The following is a 23,924-nucleotide window of genomic DNA, read 5'->3' as shown; positions in this document are numbered from 1 at the left end:
TAATTGTATTATGTATTTATTATATAAAGATAAAATTTCTAATAAAAATTTAATTTTTTTATGATATGATATGAAACAGATAGAAAGAGGAAGAGAAGAGAGCATAGTTGAAACTTAAGGAGCAAGTTTTCGATAAGAATGTAATTCAATGCATGATATAGATCAATAGGATAACAGTTAGATTTGAAGGAATATTTAACAGTTAGATTTGAAGGAATATTTAAGTAAATTTTTTTTTTTATTATTAATTGACAATGAAATTGCTACTAAATATTTAATTCTCTTATGATATGGAACAAATTATATGGAAAATGCTTTTCACAAGAGTAAGATATTGGGTTAGACAAGTTACATGTAGCAAGAAAGTTGCTTGAAGGTCTAAATAATATAGGAGTAGCAAGTAGATGAAGTGTAATTGATTAATAGAAAGAAGTGTAATTGGTGAAGACAATTATATTATTATTGTTGATGTAAACTTCAAAAAGGAAAAAAAAACTATAATAGATATATAATTAAGCATTTTGTTTTTGACAGGGGGTTTCTCCTACTCTCAACCTTAACAGATAGCCTTGGCCAAAGCTGTCATGGAGGAGTGTGTGTTTTTATTGTGTTTCTCATGCTTTTGTGATTTAGTTTTTAAATTTTTTTATTATTTTTTTATAGCTTTGGTTTTTAAAATTTAAAATTTAAATTTATTCCTGCCATCATTCATTTTATGATAAAATTATTTATTTTGAACTTAACTTAGAAGATTAATAATATTTTTTATTTCTTAATGAATTGTTTTTTTCATAATAATTTTATAACAAAATATTACCTTAAAACTCTTTATGTAAATTTTTTTGACATATTTAATTTTCAACCTCACATTTCAAAATTTAATTTTTGCATTTTAAAAATTGGATGTATAGAACTTTTCTTTATTTTAAATTTCCTATTTCACAATTTAAATCTTAGCACACTCTGAAGACTCATTTAAATAATAACAATTGTAAAATTACATTTAAAAATTTCCATGTTTGATAAATCTAAAATTGAATTTTTAATAGAAATGATTTCTCAAAGTTCTAAAATTTATACAAACACACTTTTCCAAGCCAACCACATTTAACATTGGCCAACTTGGACAATTGTACTATTTAATTTTCAATTCCACTACTTAAAATTTGATGCTTATACACACAGTGATATACTCCAATGATGTTTATAAAATTACATTTGTTAACTTTAGACAACCTCATGTTAAAATCTAATATATCTAATAAAGTAGAACATTATAAACATAATATTAAATCTGTATATTTGTGTTGTGATGTGTTGTAGCGTTTTGTATTGTACCATGTTAATGTTTTATGTCAAATGTTATGTTTTCTTTGTTGTGTTTGTGTGTATAAGGTGATACACACAACACTCTATATTTAAGTTAATATAACTATTCAAAATTTAATGTTTGAGAAACACATACTTTTATTGCATTCATATGATATTTAATTTTAATTTAGTTTTACCAAAATAATTTAAATACTTTTGATCTTTAACACACCTAAGCTACGAAAATTTGTGTTCCATTAATTGTATGTTTAATGTTAAATTATAAATTGAAACAATTGTAAGACATAATCATTCATAGTCAAATAATAATAATTAAAGTTTTTTTTTTTGTAAGCTAAGGTAAATTCTATTAATGAAATTGAAAACTATGTACATATACATATTGCCACCCGCCCAACAGGGAAATCGGGTGAACTCCTAAAAATATATAACCGCCATCCAAAAGTAATAGAAGATCAGTTTCTCAAACCAGACTAAATACCCCGCTAATCTATCGAAAAACATACTATGCAACACTAGAGATAGATCCATATTGTTCAACACTGCTACCATTATACTGCTATAAACTACTACTATCTGGAAAAAGCACAAAAATCCTCATGTAAAAAACCTATTAATGTCTTCAACTACTGTGGCTACGGATGCATGGCATCATTCCTTACTGCATTGTCTGCATCTTCTGTCTTCACAGCTATTCCATTATCTTTCAACAGCTTTATGAGCTGATCCATTTTCCTGTCCTGCATTAGAAGGGTCATTTGTATATTTTTCAATTCTCTTTTGAACATTGGCATACCCTGTGCGAGCTCCACCATTTCTACTGCTACTTGCTCCAGGGCCTTAGCAAGTAAACGCTTCATTCCCCAATATACGTGCAGTGACTGCTTATAGAGGGACATCCGTCCTCTTGTATGTCCAGGGTCAGGTAAGAAGGTCTCCCAATCAGCCATCTCCAAATTGTCATTGAAATGTTGAGGAAATTACAGAGAGGCAAAGCCTGGGACCATGTAGCCAAGAGCTGGCGGACGACTGCAATTATTCAGGATATTGAACACCAAATGGGAGGATTGACTATATTACAGTCACCCATGTTCTGAGACGAGGTAATAGAGTCGCTGATTATTTGGCAAATTGGCCATGTGGCGGTTCCCATTATGTATTGGATGGAAGATGGGTGGCCTTACAAGAGGACATGGGATGGCATGACCTGGCAGTCATATTGCGCCAGGATAATCATGAGGCGAGAGGGGACGAAAGGACCGCCTAAAACGCATTTTCGTGATGATTTCAAACGAATATGGCAATTGTATTTATGGTGACATATGAAGCTTCATTAATAGATATATTGAAAATTTAAAGGGAATCATGAGGCGAGAGGGGAGGATAGGACCACATAAGTGCCTTCTCCTCATGCTTTCGAATGAATATGATAACTGCATTTATGGTGACAGACGCAGCTTACGGAATATATGTATTGAAACTTTAAATGGGCGGCATCCATATATCCATGCATGCGAAGCCCTGCTCATCCTAAGGCTGACGACAGGGCAGGTACTGAGGTGGGAGCGCAGTGGCGTCAGGAGGACAGGGAGCGCATCACATCAGGATTTGGGCTATGCAACGTGTAATAATGAGATGGTCTGGAGAATAATTATTCAGAACGTGGGAAGGTGGTCGAGAATAATAATAATGATGATAATGTGACTATTAATATTAATATTAATTCAAATGTTATTAATATCAATACTAATTAGATCTTATAATTAATATTAATATATAACAATAATTAATATTAAATTTAATAGTAATAATAATATCTATTAAAATTAATATTAATAAATATTTATATTACATATTACTATATTCAGAGTATCAATATGTTAAGTATTATTATACTTGGTGATATAATAGTTATATAAATATTTCTACACTAATACTTCATACTTCATATTAACATTTGATATTTAATATATATTAGTATGTGAATATTAATAGATATTTAATATATTATTATATGAAATAGTAATATTAATATATTGTATTAATATTAAATATTACAAATATACTAATATTAATATTATAATTAAATATTATAAATATATTAATATTAATATGATAATTAATCATAATTATATAGTTTTTCATAGTCATATAATAATATTTGTTATTAAAGTTAATATTAATTTTATTATTATTAACCATTAAAATTTATATTAATTATTATTAAAATTAATAATAATAAAGTTATTAAGGTTAACGATAATAATATTATAGATTAGAATTATCCGATATGGTCAACCAATGTATTTTATGATTGAATGTGGCAAACCGTTGTAAAAATGCGCAATCATAATCTATGATAGAAAAGTATTGTGTGAAACAATGGGTAATCGTGTTTAGCCATGGAAAATGTAGGTCAACCATGGTCAATCAAGCTCAACCATAGTCACACAATTGTCAACCATAGATATATAATTGTCAACCATACTTAAAACATATTTTGTGATGTTTAGACATGATGAACATGGACACATATAGTTAACTATGGTTAGCCATAATGAAACAATGGGTTCATTATCCTTTCAGTTTATAATACTGAAGGAAATCTAAAATTTCAAATTTTAGTTTTGGAATTCTAAACATAATTAGAAGAGGTTTCATAATTTGTTTGGCTACCATTTATATGTTTATGTTATAAATGTTTGGTGATGTTTCTGCCATTTTTACTGTTGGTGATCTTTATGTCACCTGACAGTGGGGTGCGTACAGAAGTAGAAGTAGTGATCGTTTCCTTAACTTAAAGGTTGATGGGTGTGAAGTTGAGTATTTTTACAAGAAACTAGATGTTTAGACATGGTGAACATGGACACATATAGTCAACTATGGTTAGCCATACTGAAACAATGGGTTCATTATCGTTTTAGTTTATAATACTAATCCATTAGGTTTATTATTAAACCTTTTGGTTTATTATTCCCTTAGGTTTATAATATCAATCCCTTGGGTTTATTAATCTAAGGGTTTCTAGTGTAATGTTATTCATATGATTTATAATATTAATCCTTGGGTCTAATATAAATCCCCTTGGTTTATAATCATGGTCATCCATGGTCGAACGTCACCCTTGGTTTATATGGTCATCCACGGTCGAACGTCACCCTTGGTTTATAATCATGGTCATCCACGGTCGAACGTCACCCTTGGTTTATAAACATGGTCATCCAATGTCGCATTGTGGTAAAGATTGTCTCCATATGAAATTCTTTCATGGTTAAGCATGGTGCAACGTTACACTATGACAAATATTGCCTCAATATGAAAATCAACCATGGTCAACCATGGTCCAATGTTGCATTCTCACAAAGATTATCTGAGTGTGAAATATTATTCATAGGGCTTATAATATTACTCCTAGGATTTAATATAAATTCCTTGGGTTTATAATCATGGTCAGCCATGTTCCAATGTCACATTATGAAAGAGTTTGTCTCAATATGAAAATCAAATATTGTTAACCATGGTCAACTATGGTTCAACGTTGCACTTTGAAAAAGATTGTTTCAATATGAAAATTAACCATGGTCAACCATGATAATTATAGGGTTTGCAATATTTATCTTAGATTTTATATACCTTGAGTTTATAATATGAACCCGTTGGGTGTAATATTATTCCCTTCGGTTTATAATCCCTTGGTTTTTTTGTATTAATCCCTTGGGTTTATTATTATCAGGGGTTTATAATATCAATCTGTTGGGTTTATTAATCTACAGGTTCGTATTCCTAGCGTGTAATATTATTCATAAGGTTTATTAACTCTTATCAATGCTTTTGTACCATATTTAGTAATGTGGTTGGGTTTATAATATTAATAATTGCTAGGCTTTATTAATCCCTTGCAGTTGATATACCTTGGATTTGTAAGATTTATCCCTTGGGTTTAATATTATTATCTTGGGTCTGTAATATCAATCATGGTCAACCATTGTCAATCATAGCCAACCATGGTCAACTATGGTTGAATGTCGCATTGTGACAGGAATTGTCTCACAATGAAAATAAACCATGTTTATTTTAGTGTTTTCAAGATTTATTTTTGCGTTTACCAATGTCGGGTTTATAATATTAGTCCCTTGGGTTTAATATTATTCCCTTGGGTTCATAATGCCTCGGGGTTTTAATGTTAATCTCCTGGGTTTATTAATCCTTTGGGTTTATAATATCAATCCCTTGGGTTTATTATTCTCTTAGGTATATAATATCAATGATGGTCAACCATTGCTAATCATAGCCAACCATGGTCAACCATGGTTGAATGTCGCATTGTGACAAGGATTGTCTCACAATGAAAATAAACCATGTTTATTTTAGTGTTTGTAATATTTATATTTTGGTTTACCAATGTTGAGTTTTTAATATTCATCCCTTGGGTTCATAATCCCTTTGGTTTTATTACTAATCCCTTGGGTTCATAATATCAATCCCTTGGATTTATTATTAACTTGGGTTTATAATATCAATCATGGTCAACCATAACCAACCATAGTCAATTGTGGTCAATCATGGTCCAATCTCACATTATGGAAACAATTGTCTCCACTTAGGGTTTATATACTTTGGGTTAATAATATTAGACCCTTGGGTTTAATATTATTCCCTTAGTTTCAAAATCCCTTAGGGTTTTAGTATTAATCGCTTGGGTTTATTGTTCCATGGGATTATAATATTAATAATGCCTTTGGTATATTAATCCATTGGGTTTATAATATTAGTCCCTTGGGTTTAATATTATTCCCTTGGGTTCAATCATAGCCAACCACGGTCATCCATGGTTGAATGTTGCATTATGACAAAGATTGTCTCAACATGAAAATAAACTATGTTCATTTTAGTGTTTGTAATATTTATATTTGGGTTTACCAAGTTTATTAATCCCTTGATTTTAAAATATTAATTCTTAGGGTTCATTAATTCAACCATGTTAATTAATTATTTTCAATATTTATCTTAGAGTTTGTATACCTTGGTTTTATAATATCAGTCCCTTTTGTTTAATATTATTCCCTTAGTTTCATAATCAGTTGGGGTTTTAGTAATAATCCCTTGGGTTTATTGTTCTTTGGATTTATAATATCAATCGCTTGGGTTTATTATTCCTGAGTCCTCCATGGTTTATTATGATGTCAACCATGGTCACGCATGGTCCAACATTGAATTATGATAAGGATTGTCTAAATATGAAAATCAATGATGGTCAATCATGTTTATTTTAGTGTTTATAATATTTATCTTAGGGTTTATATACATTGGGTTTATAATGTTAGTATTAATCCCTTTGGTAATAATAATATAATATTATCATTATAATAATAATATAATATAATAATATTATTATACTAATACAATATAATTGTTATTATTATTATTATAATTATTATTATATATTATATATTATTATTATAATAATATAATAATAACTATAATATATTATTATTCCATTGGGTTTATGATATCAATCCCTTGGGTTTATTATTGCCTTAGGTTTATAATATCAATCATGGTCAATCATTGTCAATTATTGCCAACCATGGTCAACCATGGTTGAATGTTGCATTGTGACAAGAATTGTCTCACCATGAAAATAAACCATGTTTATTTTAGTTTTGTAATATTTATATTTGGGTTTAGCAATGTTGGGTTTATAATATTAGTTCCTTGGGTTTAATATTATTCCCTTAGGTTCATAATCCTTTGGGGTTTTAGTATTAATATGTTGGGTTTATTATTCCTTTGGGTTTAGCCCACGGGGCTTTGGATTGACAGTGAATGGGGCATTGTTAAGACACTCCTTGTGATAGGTCACAAGTTCAAATCCCCCGTGGGTGCTTACCTACCAAAAAAAAAAGAAATATATTATTCCTTTGAGTTTATAATATCAATTATGGTCAACCATTGTGACTCATAGCCAACCATGGTCAACCATGTTTGAATGTCGGATTCTGACAAGGATTGTCTCACCATGAAAATAAACCATGTTTATTTTAGTGTTTGTAGTATTTATATTTGGGTGTACCAATGTTGGGTTTATAATATTAGTCCCTTGAGTTTAATAATATTCCCTTTTGTTCATAATCCCTTGTGTTTTAGTATTAATCCCTTGGGTTTTAGTATTAATCCCTTGGGTTTATTATTAACTTGTGTTTATAATATCAGTCATACTCAACCATAACCAACAATGGTCAACTGTGGTCAATCATGGTCCAATCTCACACTAGAAAACAAATTGTCTCCACTTAGGGTTTGTATACCTTGGGTTTATAATATTAGTCCCTTGGGTTTAATATTACTCCCTTATATTTATAATCCCTTGGGGTTTTACTATTAATCCCTTGGGTTTATTGTTCCTTTGGGGTTTAATATCAATTGACTGGGTTTATTATATTCTTTGGTCAACCATGGTGTATTATGAAATCAACCATAGTCTAACATGGAATTGTGATAAGGATTGCCTCAATATGAAAATAAACGATGGGCAAACATGTTTATTTTAGTGTTTATAATATTTATCTTAGGGTTCATATATGTTGGGTTTATAATATTAGTCCCTTGTATTTAATATTATTCCCTTCATTTCATAATCCCTTGGGTTTTTAGTATTAATCCTTTGGGTTTATTATTACTTTGGGTTTATAATATAAATCCTTTGGGTTATTATTCCCTTAGGTTTATAATATCATTCAAGGTCAACGATTGCCAATCATGGCCAACAATGGTTGAATGTCGCATTGTGACAAGAATTGTCTCACCACCAAAATAAACCATGTTTATTTTAGCGTTTCCAATATTTATATTAGGGTTTACCAATTTTGGGTTTATAATAGCCCACGGGGCTTTGGATTCATGGTGAATGGGTGTACTGTTAAGGCACTCCTTATGATAGGTCACTGGTTCAAATCCCCGTGGGTGCTTAGGTAGTATTATATAGAAAACAAAATGTTGGGTTTATAATATTAGTTTCTTGGGTTTAATATTATTTCCTTGGGTTCATAATCCTTCGAGGTTTTAGTATTAATCCCTTGGGTTTATTATTAACTTGGGTTTATAATAGGAATCATGGTGAGCTTAATTAATCTTTTGTGTTTGTAATATCGATCACTTGCGCTTCTTCATCCCTTAGGTGTTTAATATTTATTGTTTGGTTTGACTAATTCCTTGGGCTTATTAGTTCCTTGGATCTATAATATTAATAATCCCTTTGTTTTATTATTCCTTTCAATTTAAAATATTAAGTCTTAGGGTTTATTAATTCAACCATGTTTATTTTAGTATTTTTAGTATTTATCTTAGGGTTTGTATACCTTGGGTCTATAATATTAGTCCATTTTATAATATTAAATGGTTCAATTTATTAGTTCCTTGGGTCTATAATATTAATAATCTCTTTGGTTTATTATTCCTTTCAGTTTAAAATATTAATTCATACAGTTTATTAATTCAACCATGTTTATTTTAGTATTTTTAATATTTATCTCAAGGTTTTGTCTACCTTAGGTTTATAATATTAGTCTCTTTTGTTTAATATTATTCCTTGCGGTTCATAACCCCTTCAGATTTTAGTATTAATCAATTGGATTTATTGTAATATAATCTTTCGGATTTTAGTACTAATCCCTTCGGTAATAATAATATAATGTAATTATTATAATAATAATAATACATTACTATTATTATTATTATATTTTTATATTATTATAATAATATAATATTATTCTCCATTATTATTATTATTATTTAATTAATATTACTAATATTATTATGAGTTAGTATTATTATTATAATATTAATATAATAATCATAAATAATTGTTTTTTTTTAAAAGACATAATATTCCCTTATCCCAATTCTTATTATCATTGGATAATAATAGTAATAATAATGATAATTTCAACTCTTAAGAAGGTAATTGAAAAGGACTGGTTAAAGCTGCTTCAATGGCCACCCCTGCAACCCGTCATCACAACCTGCAAGAAATCGGGAAAGGCATCCTAGGTAAGAGGGAATCAAACCACGGTGAACTGGCGAATGCCTGGATCCCTCACGCGCCCTTACCTGCGGTAAAACTCGGCCACATTGGAAAGGGGATATTGAATAAGGGAATAATTAAAGTCAATGCAACACTCATATCCACTACAAAAGGGAGATGGAGGAGCCACCCCCAGAAATGCGCAGGAAAGCCGGATGCCCTGAGCACCGACATGGGGGTAAAAAGGAAGGGGGTCCTGGGTGCTCTAGGTATTGGATCTAAAGGATGCTTCATCGGATCCACCGTTGAAATCAAAGGAGGGTGGCTCCATGGAGCGGATCTGCTCTCCCCCTCTGGGGATCGGAATAAACAACCCAGATCTGGCCTTGATCAACCTCATCCGGACAACAATCGAAAGACATGCCAAAACCTAAGAGCTCTGGAACCTTGGATAGAGAAATATTGTTGGAACAGGGATGCACAAAGTTTTATCAACAAGGGCTACCATGCTTTCAACAAGCATCAATCAGTAGCTATGATGAGGTACTCTCAAACACTCTTCATCGATCCGGGCCCCCAGATCTCGGAGGGGGCTATCTGGCATGAGGATAGCCTGAATGCAAATTTGAAGAGTACAATTCCTATGGTCTTCGCGGTAGCAGCCTTACCAGACCTAGTCAAAGAATCATTCGAAGTATGGAAAAACCATCGGACGGTCCCCCGACCCCTGATGGCCAAATCGGAATCTGTTGGGTCATACTCCAACTGCTTCCAAATTTTTATAAAACCCCCTCTCAGAAATCAACCCTGATCTGGATTTATGCCTCAGAAAGTGTCCTAAATCTGAAGAACAACATTGCCAATCAGATTGGCATTCCGGAAGGACATCAAGATCTGCTTTCCAAGGGAAGATCACTACAGGATCACAAAACAATTAAGGCCTATAACATCGAGCCAGGATCTAATATTATTCTCAATATGAGGCTTCGCAGAGGTGCAGCCGACAGTGGCCCACGTAAACAAATAGAAGGAGCCAGTAGATCTAAAGCAAAACATAGCCCACAATCACATCAATAACACAGAAGCGAAGGAATGTCCTTCAAGCATATTATACAAAGGGGAAAACCTTCTCCTACATCTCCACAGTAGGCCGGAATAGCTCCCAGCCCATATATAGTGCAGCAACTGAGCTATACACCTGAACTAACAATAGATACTTCCGAAGCAGAGAAGGTACGTAATATTTATGAGAAGCAAGCCATCATCTATCGTTTCAATGGTTTCTGGCCAAAACCCATGGACTTATTCCATTAGATTTTTAAAAAATGGACCCTTAATTGTGAGATTTTACGTTGCTCCAAAGGCTTTTTTATTGTCAAATTCCCTTTATAAGAGGTCAGGGCCCTAGTTGTGACACCTCTACACCTGTGGGAGTCTTTCAACCGCTTATAGCGAGGTGCGACACCACCGAACACTTTCTTTTCACCAATACTTATGTTCGTGGACTACGCCTAATTCACTTTCTCCTACTTAGTTTGTGTTTTGCAACCAAGTATTACTATGTGTTTAGCCTTTATACCAATGAACACCCATACACATTCATTATCAATAGCATTAAACAAGAGAAATGCACAACAGTATAAAGTGAGGGGCAACTCCCTGCAATATGAGTCTGCCCGAATATCAATATATTATATAATCTTCACTTTTACAATGTACAGACTAAGTCCTTGGGAAACCCAAAATTTACACTTAGCCAATTTTTCACAAATTTGGCAAACTGGGTTGCCCAGCTCGTCAGCACCTCCGGATGGTCGCCGCACGACTCTCCAACCGGTTATTCACCTCGTCGCACGTCTTCACCGGTTCGCTCTTCGTTTGGTCGCAAACACCCAAACCGTGTATCCCTGCCCACACACAGTCCCACTTGTCACTCTTGAAAAATGCCCAAATCGTGTACACAACACGTAGTACCGCCTGCCCAACTCTACGACCTTCGGTTCCAACCTCCGTCTCACCTTTGTGCACACTTGCACGGTGGGCGGGCGCTCACCCGAGTCACCAAGACACCCATGCTAAGTCGTTGCACAAACGCCTCCGCACGATCACCTCGGGCACGCCTTGCCCAACGCGTCCACCTCTCCACCAAGAGTTCTTCACCAAGTGCGACTCACTAGAGGAGCGCATGAGCTATGCGCTCATCCTCCTCAAAACTGTGCACAAGAGACTCTACTCCAAGAGCGAAGTAGGAAGTGCGAAGTTGGATGATGACTTTGAACGCTCTACGCTCAAGCATATATATGAACCTTAGTGCGTGGGTGGGCTGCCCAGCCGACCGCCCATACACCCCTACGCACACACCCGTTCAAGGCTTATTTCAAGTCAGCCTGCCCACCATGGTGTGTCGGCCAACCCCTCATAACAATCCTCGAAACATGAGTATAAACCATCACAGACTTTCAAGTGTTGTAATTTCATTGTTCACGATTTCGTCGCACATAGCTCACAGGAACTTCGCATTTCCTCCGCACGCCCGGTTCATCGCACCCGCCCGTCGTACTATCGCACACCCGTCGTGTGTGCGTGATTGGTCACCCGGCGCCCAACTACACCACACCTCTGAGGACCTTACATCCTCCTCCACCTGAAATCGTTGTCGTCCTCGACAACATACCATCCTCAGCAACCATCTGTCACCAAGATAACCATACCAAGGTACACCCATTGGTATGTCATCCATCAGAGATCATCTCAATCCATGATCATCAATCACCCTATCACAATCTCCACATGCTACTCCCCATCGTGGAAGGTTGGTCCCTCCGTCCAAGCTACATGCCCACTGCAACATCCCCTGTCGACCTCATCATGTGTCGTCCCCATGTGAACTGCTGCCATGATACTCCAACACAATGCTAACACATCTCTTCACACTGTTAACCCCCATGTCTAAACTAGTTGGGTAGCTAATCCAACCGTCACACCCAAACCATGAGAATGCACATCCTCATGCCACCATCAGTTGTTTCTCAAAACATCCTGCCACATCCTCAACTCGATCAAGAATCCATCTCCATACAAGTGTGAGCCATGCTCAGGTCCATGAAGTAGTCCTCATCTCATCTCCAACATGTTGTCCATGATGTTTGGTGTCAATGTGCTACATGATCAGCCACATCTATCCCAACATCATCCATATGTGTATCTCTTCCATATGAAGAGACCATCTCATCAATCTCCAACTCTCGGTGTGTCACATCCAAGTCCATGAAGCTACCTCCATCACATCTGCAATGTGTCAACCCTCAAGTCTCCATAGAAACAAGTATACACCTGCCTCATCTATCCATGTGCTGCTCATGATCATAGATCAATCAGCTCCCATGTATCAAAAGTAGTTGAGTCTCGGCTCAAGAGATGCCCAAGTGTTGACACCAAGGCATCATCATCATCGTAACTTCATCACTCCAAAGTGTCTCATATCGATCCTCTACATCAAGTCACTCTTCCAAGCCATTCCCATACATGTACTTGAAAGTATGCACCCTATCCTACATCAAAGTCTCTGACCTCAGCTCCTCAATGCATCAGATCCTCTAAGTCCACCATATATGAAGTCCCCAAAAGTCACAACAATATCGTGTCATCATGAGCTCCATAAGTCATCCCAAACCAACACATCAGCAAGCATACAAGTCTCGGCCCAAAGGTCTCTGCAAGACGCCTTAGCTCCCCATGTAGTAGGAATGCTCCACAGTCTGCTCATAACACCATCCATGTCGATGGTATTGTTGCACAAGGATGTACAACCTCTCCATAGTCTCATAAGTAATAAGTCTCCATGTCACACTAGCAATTCCATCTGCACAACATCCTGTCTTGGCACTCCTCATTGGATGCCCGTAAGTGACACCTCTACAAGTGCTCCCACATAATGTCCCTGCATAGGACTGCCATGCTCCATGTCTCCAACCTGATGTCCATGACAATGTTGTCCATGTAGTCCAACCAAGTAGACTCATCACAACAATCGGTCATCCTCATCCAAGTCTTCAATCTTCAGTCTAGTGAACTCGGTTACCCAACCATATCATCATGTCATGAGTCCCTCCATCATAGCTCCTCCACCAAAGTGTGCACCAAGACTATCTATTGGTCTCGGCCATGAGAAGTCCACCCAAGCATCATCATCATACCTCAAGTGTGTACCCTCCTCAATATGTCCATGAGTCATGCCGGGCACTTAGCCAATCTTTCACATGGCTAAAGCATGACCCATTCCTCCATAACGATCATCATGTTCCTCCCTTGTCAAGGGACTTTTTACCTTCTACCATAAAGTCACAAGCAACCCCAACAAGTCCTGCAACAATCAACAATCCTTGCTCTTCATCACCATCATGAGGTTCCTCCAAATGAGTATACTCATCCATCCATGTTTGCAAACTGCACGATCCTGGTCCAACTTGATCAATCTCAAGTTCATCCTCCATCGTTGTCACATCCACAACATCCTCTATCATCACGACTTCCTCTTCCTTGTTAGCACAATCTGCAAGTTCATCTTGCTCCATTGTCCAACCAAGTTGAAGAAGTTCGTCTTCAAAATTATTTTCCAAGACTTCAAACTTCTCTCGAATCGGGGATTCTCTTCTTTCAACCTCTTCAACTTGTACAAGGTAAGCAAGAGCTTCCCTTCGCATTCTCCCAAACTTGCCATGCCTTGTTGTTCAGCTTGGTCCAAGCACTAAGCTTCACCCCTGCTAAACCTGCTTCCACTGTCATCAACTGTCAAGTGCATCCACCCTGCGCTCCGTCATGAGCAACCCTTGCTCACCAACTCCAACCGAGCTCTGATACCACCTGTCATGCCCCTACACCTACGGTAGTCTTTCAACCGCTTATAGCGAGGTGTGGCACCACCAAACACTTTCTTTTCACCAATACTTATGTTCGTGGACTACGCCTAATTCACTTTCTCCTACTTAGTTTGTGTTTCGCAACCATGTATTATTATGTGTTTAGCCTTTATACCAATGAACACCCATACACATTCATTATCAATAGCATTAACTAAGAGAAATGCACAACAATATAAAGGGAGGGGCAACTCCCTGCAATATGAGTCTGCCTGAATATCCATATATTATATAATCTTCATTTTTACAATGTACAAACTAAGTCCTTGGGAAACACCAAATTTACACAGCCAAATTTTCACAACTTCAGAAAACTCGGTTGCCCAGCTTGTCAACACCTCCGCACGGTTGCCCACAACACTCCAACCCATCATTCACATCGCCGCACGTCTTCGCCGGTTTGCTCTTCATTTGGTCACAAACACCCAAACCCTGTATCCTTGCCCACATGCAGTCCCGCTTGTCACTCTTGACAAATGCCCAAATTGTGTACACAGCACGTAGTACTGCCTGCCCAACTCTACGACCTCTAGTTCCAACCTTCGTCTCACCTTCGTGCACACTTGCACGGTGAGCGGGCGCTCACCCGAGTCACCAAGACACGCATGCCAAGTCATCTCACAAACACCTCCGCACGATCACCTCGGGCACGCCTTGCCCAACACGTCCACCTCTCCACCAAGAGTTCTTCACCAAGTGCGACTCACTGGAGGAGCACATGAGCTATGCGCTCATCCTCCTCAAAATTGCGCACAAGAGACACTAATCCAAGAGCGAAGTAGGAAGTGCGAAGTTGGATGATGAATTTGAACGCTCAAGCATAGATATGAACCTTAGTGCGTGGGTGGGTTGCCCAACCGACTGCCCATACACCCCTAAGCACACACCCGTTCAAGGCTTATTTCAAGTCAGCCTACCCACCATGGTGTGTCGGCCAACCCCTCATAACAATCCTCCAAACGTGAGTATAAACCATCGCAAACTTTCAAGTGTCGTAATTTCATTGTTCACGGTTTCGTCGCACATAGCTCGCAGGAACGTCGCATTTCCTCCGCACGCCCGGTTCGTCGCACCCGCCCGTCGCACTATCGCACACCCGTCGCGCGCGCGTGCACGGTCACCCAGCGCCCAACCACACCACACCTCCGAGGACCTTACACTAGTGCTCCAGGAGGGACCGTGGTTTTGGGGATCTTCAGGACTCTTTATCACTCCTTGGTTCCCGGAGTTTGACGCCAACTCCTTTATCGTCTCCAGGATCCCAGTATGGGTGTGTCTATATAATCTCCCTGCACATTTCTGGGACCAAAAGACTCTTGCATGCATTGGCAATTCCATAGGAAGATATATCAAAATGGATACTCAGCGGGTGGAGGATAGAATCTTCACTTACGCATGTATTTGTGTGGAAGTCGACCTTAGAAAAGGTTTACCAGACCGCATATTGCTGAAGCATAAAGATAACAGCTGGGTGCAAATAATAGATTATGAAAATACAAAATTTTGGTGCAGAATATGCAGGTAAACTGGGCATCTACAAAATTCCTGCCCAGATTACAAAAAAGACAGCCAAAAAAGGAAAAAATTAGTTAAACAAAAAAAAAGGGTGGACATTTCCACCAGACTCTGATGAAGAGGGAGCTGATGAGGACGACGAGCCCAACTAAAATGAGAGCAGCCAAGCAGAACCCCAGAATCAATCCAGTGGAACCAAAAGGCAGCACATATCGGACACCTCGGACTCCGAAAAGGAAAACCCCCTACCCAGAGAGGAAAATCCACTTCAACTTGTTCCCATGCATCCGCCCCAAGTCGAGTGGCGCAAGGTAGAGAAGAAAAAGGGGCAGAAACTTTGATTTCCCCATTCTGGCATCTCAAGGTTCCCGACAGGGATCACTTTCTTCTGTTTTTCATTATTTGACAGTTGTGTCAACCAATTTTTTGTTTGGCTACATAGCCTCGTCTTTGCAATGCTTTGGCATCTACAAAATGTAATTTTAAAAAATTAATGAAAATTACGAGTTTTTTCTATGGGAAATAATAATAATAATAATATTATTATTATTATTATTATTATTATTATTATTATAATATAATAATAATAATAATATTATTATTATTATAATATAATAATAATAATATTATTATTATTATTATTATAATATAATAATAATAATAATAATATTATTATTATTATTATTATTATTATAATATAATAATAGATATATACTATTATTATTCTAATAATATTATAATTATTATATTATTATAATAATGTAAGGGTAATATAATATTATTATCATTTATTATTATCGTTATTAATTAATATTACTAATATTAATTATGATTAATATTACTATTATAATATTAATATATTAAATACAAATATATAAGAATGTGGTGGTTATTTTTATATAACTATTAACAATTATAAATAATTGATCTTTTTTAAAAATACACATAATAATTCTCTTATCACATTTCTAATTATTATGGGACCGTAGTTGTTATTATGAGTATAATAATAATAATATAATAATATTATTATTATAATAATATAATAATAAATATATTATATTATAATAATAATACCATATAATTGTAATTATTATTATTATTATTATTATTATCTAATATGATGATGATGATGGTGGTGGTTAATGTCCACCGAGACCCAATTAGTCTATCGGACCTATAATGTTTTTAGTTTCTAATTCTCTGGCTCCTCGTCTTTCTTGCCGAGATTGGTGTTGTAGCTTTCTTTTTTTCCTCTACGGTCTTCTAACTTTCTTTATCTTGCATCTCCTTCATCTCTTCTGCCTCTTGGGACATTGGTGCCTTAGCTTCGCGATCTATTGTGTTCGTCCTTTTGAAGATAGTCGGAGAAGAAGTTTGGTCTAAGAGATCTTCTTTGCTGTTAAATAAAGATTTATTTTGTGCAGTATTTGAATTCTCATAACTGTTGATGCTTGAGGGGTTGTCGAGTTCACTCTTTTTGTTGTTGGGCGGGGCTTCCCCCCTGCTTGTCTTGAGAGTGATTTCTTTCTTGCCTCATTTATTGTGATTCAAAGTTTTCTCGAGAGTATTATTCTTTGATGACAGTGTAGTGTTCTTTTTGTGCTCCTTCCCACCATGTAGATCTGTGGTGATTTTTTCTAGCAGAATTTTTCTCGCAGGCTTTTGGGCAATTTTTGGCTAGGTGGCATCTCTCAAAGCAATATCGACATCTGAAGAGGACACTTTCATAATCAAGTTTCTGGTTCCACACGTAGTCATTACTTGTTACGTGTATTTCAGCTGGGAATCCGGCGCTGATGTCCATTTCCACACAGATGCGTGCATAGGTGGTTCTGACATATTCCTATGTTTCTGGGCACCTGTAGTAAAATTTCCCAATTGCATTTCCAATGGCTTTTAGCAGAGAGAATTCCGGAGATGAAGGGTAGGTTTGGCAATCTCACCCAAACTGGTGCTGAGGTTATGACTGTTGTTGAGGGATGGAATGATGGGTTCCATGGCCTCATGAATAGGCCTGATTTTTCCCAAAAGCAAGGGCTAGCATCTAGAATACATTGTCTGCTTTCACGGTTTTTAAAATCTACTATAAAGAAACCCCTAGCACAAGGGTAGATATTAATTGCATCAGGAATTAGAGGCTTCCATACCTCCAAGATCCAACTGTGGAGAGGTGTCAGCTGCGGCCAAAAACCATTGAATCTGCAGATTAGGGCACTTTCAAAGAACTTCAAAGCCTCATCGAGGCCTGGACCACCTGGACAGTGGGAACTAGGGCTTCACTAACGATATGGGCCGAAGCCTGCTCCCTATAGGTGGACGGAACTGAGCCAGCAACTATTTTCGTGAAGCTATGAGCCATATGGAGAATGCTCTCCCGCTGAGTATAATATTATGATGAGCTATAATATAAATATATAATAATATGGTTGTTATTATTTATATAATTATTAATAATGATAAATAGTTGGTGTTTTAAAAAGTACACATAAGAATTATTAAGGTGGTTGATATAAGCCTATCTGGGTATATCAACCACATTGGAAAACGATACTATATACAATTCATATATGCCTATCAGAGTATATCAACTACATTGGTAAATGTGGTTGTGCTAGTTAATGCATAGTCTTACAGTTGCAATGTTAGAGTCAAGTTATTGTTAGTAGCTCATAGGCTGAATTTTGTGTTGCTGCTTTATGTTTAGATCATCCATGGTAAGGACATATTGTCTTATATGGCAAGGAGGAATCCTATTTATATTAGGAAGAAAAAACAAGGACATATTGTCTTAGATGGCCACGAGGAATCCTATTTCTATTAGGAAACAGAAAACAAGGAAAACAATTGGATGAAATGCCGAGAGTTAAAATGTTGTAATTTAGATAAAATATAGGTTTAAGTATTCATAGTTTGTACTCACTTTCTTGTATATTTTAATATGAAACTTATGTTATTGTTGAATCGAATCAAGTTCTTATTCGTTCGGGACAAATCGTATTATCTAAAATTGTAAATATCAAGAAAGAGATATAGTTTCACTAGAAAAAATAAAAATGGAAGAAGAGTTTAAGCTTAGAAGAAGAATTTGAATGCATAATAACATTTAATGTGATGTTGGGATCACATAATATTATTGCAGGCTTTTTATATGAAAATTCTATTACGGTTTGAAATCTAATCATCTTACTGGGTGGGGAAGAGTTATAAATATGGATAAAATAGAAGGGGAAGAATGGGGAAGAGTTATATGGATAAAATAGAATGGGAAGAAGAGAAAAAGATTAGATGAAATAGACAAGATAAAAAATTCCAATAGAGACTAAATGATATTTCTTTGCTCGGTTGTGCAGTTTGATCCAGGTTTGTTGTAGGCTAATATGGATAATATAGAAGGGGAAGAAGAGAAAAAGATTAGATGAAATAGACCAGATAAAAAATTCCAATAGAAACCAACTGATATTTCTTTGCTCTGTTGTGCAGTTTGGTCCAAGTTTGTTGTAGGCTATAAGTATACCAATTGTGTTATTCCTTCATCAACATAACATGGGGCAGATAATCTGATAATCTATTGTGAACTTTAAATAATTTGGGGGACTAGATAATCTGATAATCTATTGTGAACTTTAAATAAGTTGGGGGACTAGATAATCTGATAATCTGTTGTGAACTTTAAATAAGTTGGGGGACTAGATTGATTTGGGAGTAGAAGCCGATTTAGAAAATAGAGGCTCAACCAACCACTTGGTTATTTTTATTTTATGCGTAATAAGACATAGAGAGATTAAATTTATATAAACTAAACACTGCTTTTTCTATTTTTTAATTTAATTAAAAAAATAAAGATAATTTAATTACAAAATTTAGATAAAAGAATATAGATATATGTATTAAAATTTTTAGATAAGAGAATATAGATATACATAGGCATCAGATTCTGCTTTCGTTTGGTTTGGAAGCCAAAAGCAACGTGAAGATGCCGAAAAATAAGTAAGTTGCATACAACATCATTTATAACCTCATATGAACCTCATCGTCAATTCAAAGCTTACTTTGTTTATCTTTAATGGGTAACTTCGAAGGACTCACGACAATATTGGGCTCACTCTCAAAGAGAATTTCTTGAATTTGAGGTTTGTTTAATTGATTACACAGAAAATTGTTTATTATAATGAATTAGCTGAGGGGTATTTAAATTTTTTTTTTCACTAAATATTCATATAAAATAAATTGACATACCATTATACAATAAATTCGACTTTATCCGAACTATTAAAAATATTTTTTTTTGGAGAAAGTTGATTCCAATCGAGCGAAATTCATTTATTCATATTTTGAGAGTTACACAAGTGATCACTTATATTTCCTTGGCAAATTAAGATAGTATATTTCCGAGAAAAAGAGAATAGTTTACAATGTACATAGACAACCAACGCAGGTTTACAATGTTAGTTGCCGAACAACTAACATAAAGTTCCCTCTTTGCAGGTTCTTTCGTCAGTTTCGCCACAGGCCTGTTCAGACTAATCGCTTCAGTTGGTGGAAGCGTGGAAAGAAACATAACTTATATCCAGCAGTGCAGCACCCTCTACAGAATCAGCCCAGCAGTAGCCATTTATTTCAACATAACTGGGAATTGGAATTTCATTTCAATTTTTTTAACAGAACCGGGAATTTGTATTTCATTTTCAGCGCTTCTGACTGTTGTAAATTCAGTAAAAAACTGATGGTAACAGTGGTTCCAAAACACAACAGTGACGATGCCTATCTAAATTTCCGGGCCCTTATGACTGCTAATATATTTAGAAATAACTCTTATAACTTAATTATTGATTTATTCTCTCTTAAAAAGAGAATAGATTACATTATAAACAACTTTGTTCAGAGTTTTTATTATGATATATACTATAAATATTTAAAACATAAATGGGAGATAAGTAATTTTTTAAATATACACGCAAATATATAATGCATAGTAAAAATTTATATTTTAATATTAAAATACATACTAGTTCGCTTCCACCGGACAAATTACATAATAACAATGCAAAATGTATGTGCAGGAAAAGGAAAAAGAAAATGTAATATTAAGCACTACGTAAGGAACTTGATCATAAATCGACACTCATATGTAAGGTAGGAAAGTTACCTCGTTATTTACCCAATTTATTTAAGCATAATGCATTTCTCATCATCGCCATAATGTCTAACAGAAACACTAAGCACAATACATCGCCATAACATCTCACACAACATAGCAAAACAATAGATCAAACAAACTACTAGCCAACGCTAAAGATGGCGGGAAGACCCGGGCTGCCTGAAACCTATAAATTCCTACTTTTCCAAATTCTAAACACAACTCAGTGGCATCCTCAAGCTTGGAAACGCAAAGAGAGGAATTTCTCTGGGCATAGACACTGCATGCGCTTCCTTCATATCCAGTTGGGTCGGATCACCTTCAACTCTCCAGTTAAAAATGTGCAACAGCTGAGCCAATGCAAGCGAAATAGTAGGAATAGCCATAGGGGCCCCTGGGCATCCTCTCCTTCCTGCCCCAAATGGAAGCATCCTCAAGTCTTGTGTACTTGTTATGTCCGTATAATCATTGTGTCCACCGAATTCCTCCATAAATCTTTCCGGTTTGAACTCTGAAGCATCTTTTCCCCATACATTAGGATCCCTTCCTATCGCCCACACATTCACCAATAACATTGTTTTTTTAGGTATATGATATTCTCATACTGTAACGCCCTCTGCAGATTCACGGGGAACGCCTAGCGGCCCTGCTGGGTATAATCGTAACGTCTCTCTGACCACACTGTGGAGGTATTTCATGCTTGCTACATCTGACTCCTTAACTTTGGCATGTTTGCCAACTGTACGTTCAATTTCTTCCTGCAACCTCTTCATTGCATGGGGATGTCTGAGAAGCTCACTCATTGCCCATTCTAAGGTAATGGCCGTCGTCTCCGTTCCGGCGGCGAACATGTCCTGACAAATCCATACAAATTCAATTCGTTTCTCATGTTAGTAGAAAACTGAAAGAGAGAACGAGGCCGGAGAGACTTACAAACATAATTGCCTTGATGGTTTCTCGCGTGATCTTGTCGTCCGTCTTATCACTCTGGGTCTGAAGAAGCACATCGACGAAGACCTTACCATATTCTGCCTTTGCCTTTGTCTGCGGATTCGAGGCTGAATCCACGCCCTGATCCATATGGTCGTCTATTACTTTCTCAACAAATGCATCAAATACTTTGTTGGCCTTCTTTATTCGTCGATTGTTACCTTGCAAATCAAGCCAATCCAAAGAAGGAATAAAGCTTCCAATGTTAAAAGATCCCGCGGCAGTTGACCCTTCTAACACCAGATCCCTGAATCTTTCGCCACTGGTACCCAAATCATTGTTAGAAAATTTCTTCCTCACCAGCATTCGCCAAATTATATTGGTGGTGAGGGTAAAGAAGGCATTGCTGACATTCACGGCAATTGTGCCACTCTCACTCTCCCCACAAATGGAATGGATCATGGTATATACCTCTTCCTCTCTCACATCCTTGAAGAACTCAATCCTTCTGGGAGTCAGCAATTCTGTAACGCATATTTTTCTCACGTATTTCCAATAATCTCCATATGGAGTCGCTATCAAACCCTTGAAATCATAGGATAAGTATTTTGCTGTCGTTGTTGGAGGCCGGTTGGCAAAGACCAAATCGTGTGTTTTGAGAAAGTGGTTAGCCATCTCAGAAGACGAAACGACCACAGTGGGGATAGAGCCAAAGCGCAGAAACATGACGGGGCCATATTTTTCTGCAAGATTCTTGAGAGCACGGTGAGCAGGCAGACTCAATTGATGAAGATTTCCTATAATTGGCCACGGACATGGTCCTGGAGGCAATCTGGTGCTGTGTCTTCTTCTCTTGTGCTGCAATATCTGAAAGAAGAATACCAAAGTCACAAGTCCAATAGCTGCTGCAGTTATTATTACTGACAGGCTCAGAGTTCGAACCAAGTCGTTAAACCACATTTTTAACCCGCTGTACTGCATACTGATGTAAGGAAATACTAGAATTCTTCGAATCCGCTTACTGTAACGCTTCCTACATATTCATGCTTTATTCATCAAACAAACAGGCTACTTTGACGAATACAGAAATCAACTACTAACATGTCCTCAGGATTCGATTGAAAGAAAAACTTCATTTTCTGTTATAAGTCAAATTGAATATGACCACTCGATTGGGATGGGCATGAATGAACTTTTATATTATTTCTCGTTTATTTTAATATCAGTATATAATTTTGTTTTTTCTTCCAAGTAACATGTGAAATCATAAAGGGCTAGTGTTTGTTATTAGTTATGAAAATTTAATATTTTTGATGTAATTGCTTTTAAGCTAATTATTTGCATAGTATATATGTGTGTCATTAGTTATGAAAAATTAATATTTTTGATGTAATTGCTTTTAATCTAATTATTTGCATAGTATATTTACTTTGGAATAGGTGTAAGGTCCTTGAGTTTTCACCGAGGCGCGGACGCATAGTGGGCGCGCGATGGGCGATGGGTGAAGGATGGAAGCAAGAAGGTAAACCATGGGCGCGCAATGGGCGATGGGTGAACGACGTGCACAAGCTCGGGCACGCATGCGACTAAGTGTTGAACAAAGGCATATATATGATGATCAAAAAATATATACATGGCAGCCAACTTGTGAACGATAGCTTGTGGACGTGTGTTAAGTGGTTTTGGGTGGTCGGCCATGGTGCTGCACACCCCATGTAATCCCACGTAGGTTGCATATAAGTGTAAAGAGCATGAGGCTCATTTGTTCAACGAACTCGCATCTTCTATACGCACAAGTGCAGGGGTAAAACTTGCACAGTTTTGGATGGTGCTGCGTATAACTTATGAGCACTGTCGAGAAGCAGTTTTGAGGAGTTGTCTTGTGCCAGTTGGAGTGAGGGTACGGTTTACCCGGAGTTCGACAGATGTACGTGTGCAGGACTTGGTGAAGGTTATTAATGACTCGGGTGAGCACTAATTCTTTATGCAAATGGTGTACATGTTGTAAAGGCAGTTCTATGCCTCTGTTGTAAATTATTCTAAGTATAGACTTGAAGTTTTGCCA

At 36.3% G+C, this 23,924-nt stretch overlaps 1 protein-coding gene and 1 pseudogene across 1 annotated transcript; both read right to left on the bottom strand.

Moving 5' to 3' along the window:
- Window positions 1-20,939: 20,939 nt before the first annotated feature.
- LOC149252292 (cytochrome P450 750A1-like) lies at window positions 20,940-22,943 on the bottom strand. The gene is made up of 2 exons (XM_089456642.1): window positions 21,863-22,943; window positions 20,940-21,783 (listed from the first exon to the last, which is right to left on the bottom strand). The coding sequence occupies exons 1-2, from the start codon at window positions 22,838-22,840 to the stop codon at window positions 21,529-21,531; spliced, it is 1,233 nt and encodes a 410-aa protein (XP_089312768.1). The 5' UTR covers window positions 22,841-22,943; the 3' UTR covers window positions 20,940-21,528.
- On the bottom strand, window positions 21,142-21,504 carry LOC149252293 (cytochrome P450 750A1 pseudogene; annotated as a pseudogene).
- Window positions 22,944-23,924: the final 981 nt, after the last annotated feature.

The sequence above is a fragment of the Pinus tabuliformis genome, chromosome 7 (assembly GCF_031772625.1).
Source record: "Pinus tabuliformis cultivar Carrire ecotype Pingquan chromosome 7, CPIR1, whole genome shotgun sequence".
Lineage (NCBI taxonomy): Eukaryota > Viridiplantae > Streptophyta > Pinopsida > Pinales > Pinaceae > Pinus > Pinus tabuliformis.
Note: the sequence above shows the minus strand (reverse complement) of the source record. Positions and strands in the feature narration are given on the sequence as shown.